Source organism: Gavialis gangeticus, unplaced genomic scaffold (genome assembly GCF_001723915.1).
Source record: "Gavialis gangeticus isolate Ggan-Ray unplaced genomic scaffold, GavGan_comp1, whole genome shotgun sequence".
NCBI classification, from domain to species: Eukaryota; Metazoa; Chordata; order Crocodylia; family Gavialidae; genus Gavialis; species Gavialis gangeticus.
Genome location: NW_017729022.1, coordinates 76,141,051 through 76,147,050, shown reverse-complemented (window position 1 = coordinate 76,147,050; position 6,000 = coordinate 76,141,051). Strand labels below are relative to the sequence as shown.

Sequence of the window (6,000 nt, the reverse complement as noted above, 5' to 3'; positions counted from 1 at the left end):
TTGAGTGATTCCAGCTGGGTTGAGAGAAGTGGATCTATTAAAATGAAAAATGTCCAGAAATATCCTCAGCAGCTGGACTATAGCCCAGCCCACAACTGGAGGTGGTGATGTGGATGAAATAAGGTGTACAACCCACTGTCCATGGGTGAGGAGGATGGGTAGGAAGGTCTGTGCATGAAACCTTATCATGAAGTCCTCTGAAATTAAGACCATCTAGAACAGACAGAAGATTGCTAATGAAGCTAGCCTTATCCACTACCATCCTTTGAAACTAAAAGTTGGCACACAAATCACATCTAACTTAAAATAGTAAATATAAGTGTGGCATGAGTTAATTTTTAAGCACACATGTCAGACTACAGTGGCTAAACCCCACAAATCCAATACTTGGCAATCTAAAGAGACAGCACAAGGCCAGCTGACATACAGAAAACATAGCATTGTCTGGGTGTTTCTCTCCAAACTTGCCTTTGTAAAGATGGACCAAATCACATCTCTGTCTTATACAACAACCTACCTACACTCATCTGACTCATGAAGAAGCAGGAAAATCTAGGTCAGAAATATGTGTGCACACCTACATACTCCCTGCACCTTCCACAGTGAGGAAATAAACAACAGCCTCACCCCAAAAGCACCATGGACCAAATCAGATATGTAAATGTGTGAGCACACTGTGTCTAGACTGCCACTTCAGAGACTGCAGAATGTGCTACTAAAGATTGCAGTCAGCTGCTGACACTTTGCATTTCCCCCGCAGAGCTCAGCACTAGGAGGAGGAGGGGGAGAAACATGCTAAGGGACCAACAAGGCCGAACATGGCAGCAATTACACTTAAATCAAAATAAAATCCATGTATGCTCTTGCAACATCCAATAATGCAAAACACTGCTTATTAAAAGATACATGTTCTGTAAAGAAAAAAAGCCAGACAGGAATTCCTTCATTAATTAGTAAGATGCGCAGGGAGTGATGACATTAAACAGCCATTATTGCTCAAAAGAGAGGGAAAGGGAACCTCCAAAGCACAAAACACACAGCCCAACACACTTGTCTTATGATCACCTGAAACCCAGTTTTACAACTGTTTTTTTACAGATGAACAAAGTTATAGTAACAAAGACACTCTGCGCCTTTTAAAGGTAAAAGTTGGTAACCTGTTCAGAATCCAAAACCTGAGAAGTGCTGAGCATCCTCGATTTAAGGGGCACTGAGAGCAACTCAGTACTTTGCAGGATTGACTCCTACTGCTTTATCTGGAGCAGAAGGGTTGCAAGGGAATGGGTTCATACTTTCTTTCACTTAGCAAATTGAATTTAATAAGTTCATTCAGAAGCACCCATTCCCACCAATATACATATTTGACAATACTGTTAGCAGCTTTTAAAGAGGATGAGAAATTCAGTAAGGAAGGCCCTCAAGAATTTCCTTAATATTTGTCCAGACTTGACTGTCTGGACCCTGAAGCATCACTGACCAAAATCTCAGACAAGGTCTGGCCTTAGGAACATGAGAAACAAACTGTTTCACTGAGCTGTGCCCTCCCTAAGGCTATGAAGAGCAATAAAAAATAACAGCGACATCTGTGCCACTGTGGAAGGGGCTTCCATTTGTAAGACTGCCAGGGGCCTCACTTGTTTCTCATCAGTTGACTCCAACATGAGTCGTGGGGACTCAGTCCCTTTCAGAATCTCACCCCAAAGTCATCATCCATCACTTCTGCTCCCTGTTAATTTCAAACAGCTGCTTGCTGCTTTCACAGAGGCAGAAGAGTGAAGGACATCCAATGTCCTCTAGGGGTAGGTCAGTCCTTCCCAAAACCCTCTCTTCTGCCATCTTCCCTCTCATTTGAAATCCTAACACTTTCATTTTGTCAGAGAAAATCCTTTTCCGCTGCCAAGGCCATAAGGAAGAAAATCTCTAAGGCCAGCTGTGCATGTCAAGACAACTCCATCCCTGTCATTTTTTATTGCTTTGGCAACTGCTACAAGTTGGTGGCCAGTGGCCACAATTATCAGCAGAAGCCAAAATCCATCCCTGAGTCTGTAAGGAGCAGCATTCCTCTTATTACTCTCAGGAGTTGCAAAACCCAGAACTTTCTGCTATGGACATCTTCTAAATTCTGCTGGAAGCCTGAAATGCTGCTGCAGCATGAAATGCATGGAGAAATATTCAAATGCAGAAGATTTTATTGAATTAGAAATTACAGCATTGATTTTGTTATTCATCGTCATATTTAATTCAATATTAATCTCTGTGTATGAATGTTTAACCTTCCCCCCACACACATTTTCATGCTGATGCAGAATTTCTAGTCAGTGATAGAAATATACAGAGCCAGGGATATGTGCAGCAAATCAATCTACCTGCACATGAGCAAAGGCCTCTGTCACGGTAGTCTGTAAAAATCCAGTTCATGTTTACTGCTTGCCACCCCCTTTTGTCTGAGCACAAGGAGAAAGGAAGAAGGCAGCTTGAAACACTTACGAAGGGCGTGCCACTCGTCCTGGCGGATCGTCTTGGTGATGTTGTAGGTGAGGTTCTTGGGAATTGTTGCTGAGGAGTAGTGGTACTTGATATATGTGCACTGATCAATTGCTCCTGGAAAAGGCAAAAAGGAAAAAGCAATGAAATATTGTTACCCAACAGCAACGTGACCTCCTAAGCATGTTCCAAACTGAGCTCTGCTGCCAGACAACAAACATTTAGATACAAATTTATTCCTCACATCACTCCACTGAATCCAGGGTTGCTAGGTCTGTCTTTGGCCCCTTTACATCTGTCCCACTTAGCCTTATACAAAGCACATTTTTATCTTTCCTTCGTTAAGAAAAAATGTAGTGCAGCCAATGTAAAATAAGACTTTTTATGAAAAACAATCTTCACATGATTTTCTCCCCTGAAGAGAGAAAGGGAAAAAAGAGAACCACCTGTGACAGATACTTGCCATATCACTTAGCTCCCCTCTGGAAGGGACACAAACACCATTGTTATGGGAATAGTAGAACCAGAATAGAACGCTATAGAAATTGACATAGCAATGCATGCCAACCAAAAAAGGACAAACTTCAGATGTAAACATGGATGGAAGAACTAGTATAGCACTCCCTTTTTTTTGTGGCTGAAATGTCCCATACTGGCTGCAGAAGATAGAGGTCTACGATGCCACTTTGTTTGTTTTAATGGTGACATTATATACTCATCTTCAGTCATTCCCCTCTCCCCACAATAATTTCCACTCTGTATTTCAATCTCCTAAGGTATCCCTCAATGAAAGGAATGCCCATAGGAGTGTGGTTGCTTCCTATAAATGATGGCTTATGCTGGTTCAGGGATGTGAGGATGGTTGCAAAGCCAGAAGGGTTTCCTATAGCTCTTTCTCCAGCACCCTCCCTAACATTTGTTTCTTCAGAACATCTTGCTAAGCAATAAGGGTCTAAGTCACAGCCCACTGTAGTCAAGTTTCTATTTATGTTGATGGGCTTTCAATCTGGTGTTTAAGAAATAAGCAGATTATTTTCAGTTTGACTGGTCATGCACTGTCTTCTACAGGGAGCTAGCTCTTATTTCTTTGATACATAGCAGATGATGGATGTGTTTATGTATTAAAATACATAAAATGATACATTAAATATAATAAATACAGCTATAAACTATATATACATAAAACAAATGAAAAAGTTGGCAGGTGATGTCAAGAGGCCTGCCTCCCAGTTCCAAAGGGTTAAATATGCTTTCATGCCTCTAGAAATGTAGGTTTTAAGCTGCCTTAGGTCATAAAATATTACTTGGCACGAAATGAAACAACACACCATGAATTCACAGTGTGAGTATAGCATTATGCAACAAAATTATTAGTTACAACCCAGACTGTTAGCATCTTCCAAAGTTAGTGCAGCACAAACATTGGAGGTCCTTATTGTTTGCTTTTCTTAAGTGTTCTTAGCATTCTGCCTTTGACAGCAATTAGATTAGACAAAGCCAAATATTATAGAGAAAAAGGCAAAATATTTACATATGTATCCGCCTGCCCTGACAGCGTGATGGGCTTCTGCGTGTGCCTGCACCATCTGGGCACCAAATGTACGCCCAGAATTAAAGTTTTGAATCAAGAATAGTATTTAAAAAAAGAAAGCTAGTGTAGAAAGAGCTAAAAAGAATTAAAATTACAACCTTATTGGTAATTAGCTTAACATCTCCTTGCTGCTTTAGAAAATCACTCTGCCTACTTTTGTTCAGCTACCTTCATGGATTGGAAGCTTTGGCACAAAGATGGAAAATCCTTATTGGTCAGGATTTAATCTTTAGGGTACTGGATACCTATTCAGAGATGAATTATCTCAAGGAACACAAATCCTGGAAAAATTAATTATTGGTACATTATTTAGTATTATTTTTAAGACAATACAACCATTACAAAAAGAGCAGGTACTGCAAAGCACTGACTTAAAGTGAGATGCAAAGCACTTTTAAGTCCTAATGCAATGAGAGGTGAGCATTCTCAGTGTATTGCAAGGACTGCTCATCACCACGCAACAAGGGAGAAATTATGGCCTCAATTTAGGATGGAATTTAAACACATACTTAAGTCCCAGTAGTTTGATGGAACTTCAGTACGGCTTTAAATGCTGTTCTGAATAGGGCACAGGGCTTTCCTGAACCAAGGCTTGTGCCAATTGTTTAATAATTGAAAGAGAGCATTTGTGGTAAAAAGAAACGCTCAAGAATGGTGAAGCAGGAAGGAACATGGTTCTCCTGGTGGGATCATCTGGGCATATTCTACCTAATCAATTCCCCACTATTGCAGGTGTCTTAGAAATTGGTAGCTCCTTGGTCTTCTCTGTTTTCTGCCCATGGCACACAATAGTTTAGTCTTCTAGGGCATCTATACACATGCTCTGAGAGTGAGCACTTTAATCAGAAAGGCTTTAAGGGCCGCTCTATTTAAAGCGCCTGGAGCATCTCATGTATCACCATTCCCACACTTCAAAATGGCAGTGGGGCCACTTGATCTAAAGCCTGTTTGGCAAGCATTAGAAAAAGTGCCCCCACCACCATTTTGAAACATGGGGACACTGATACATGAGATGCAGAGGCTAGCTGGAGCATGGCCATTATGCGATTGAGTAATTAATTAATTGATTAATGGATAATTAATTAATCAAATAATCGAGTCTGTTCCAATGCACTGCAATTACAGCACTTCAGAGCAGCCTCCGCACTCATGTAACCCCTAAAGACTGAAATGCTTTGGTCTGACTCAAGGTATTAGGTTCAATCCAGGGGTACCTGGGTGAAATGTAACGCTTGAGATATACAGGAGGTCAGAAAAGATGATCTGATGATCCCTTCGGTGTTTAAACCCCATGAAACTGTCCTTCTGTGGTCACTAAATTGAACAGTCAGGCGATGCAGTTCAGTGTGTTTTAGAACAGCACTTGTTTAAGTTTGAAGCACTTGATTCATTTCAGGCAATAGGGAAGTGGCCACTGGTGGAGCATGTTCCCTGTAGAAGAGGTGCGACTGTCTTTGTCTTGTGGCTATTGCTGTCAGACAAGGGCGGATGGGCTGTAATGGGAAATACTCCACTCTTCCATAAACTCCTCAGTTTTAACCACATTGTATTATAGCCAGAGATGTAAACTCAGGCTCATGTTCTAAGATTGCCTACACATTGGAGTCACTGATGTAGTCAGTGGAAGAGTAATATTAAACAACTGGTGCCAGAAGAGAATCAGCACCTGAAAGTTTGGGAAAGGGCATCCCTTTGCCTAAGACCCTCCACAACCATAAACAAAAGGATGACTAATTAATATTAAGTGTTTTATGGAAGAGACTGCTACTTCCCCTTCTTACAGAGAAGGGCTCACTCCTAGTAAAAAACAAAACAAAACAAAAAAAACCCCTTACGTCTTCAGAGCCCTCCTACAGTGCCCTGGGAGAATGACATCAGTCACTACAGTTGGGGCCTAGAATTACTCCTGAAAAAATCCCTGCACT

The 6,000-nt window shown here is 41.1% G+C and overlaps 1 protein-coding gene across 1 annotated transcript in view; it reads right to left on the bottom strand.

Annotated features, from left to right (window-relative positions):
* TMEM178B (transmembrane protein 178B) overlaps positions 1–6,000 on the bottom strand; it is a 426,401-nt gene that overhangs the window by 271,506 nt on the left and 148,895 nt on the right. The window contains exon 3 of the mRNA XM_019515429.1: positions 2,488–2,601. Coding sequence (XP_019370974.1) covers positions 2,488–2,601 — 114 coding nt within the window. The remainder of the gene's footprint in view (positions 1–2,487; positions 2,602–6,000) is intronic.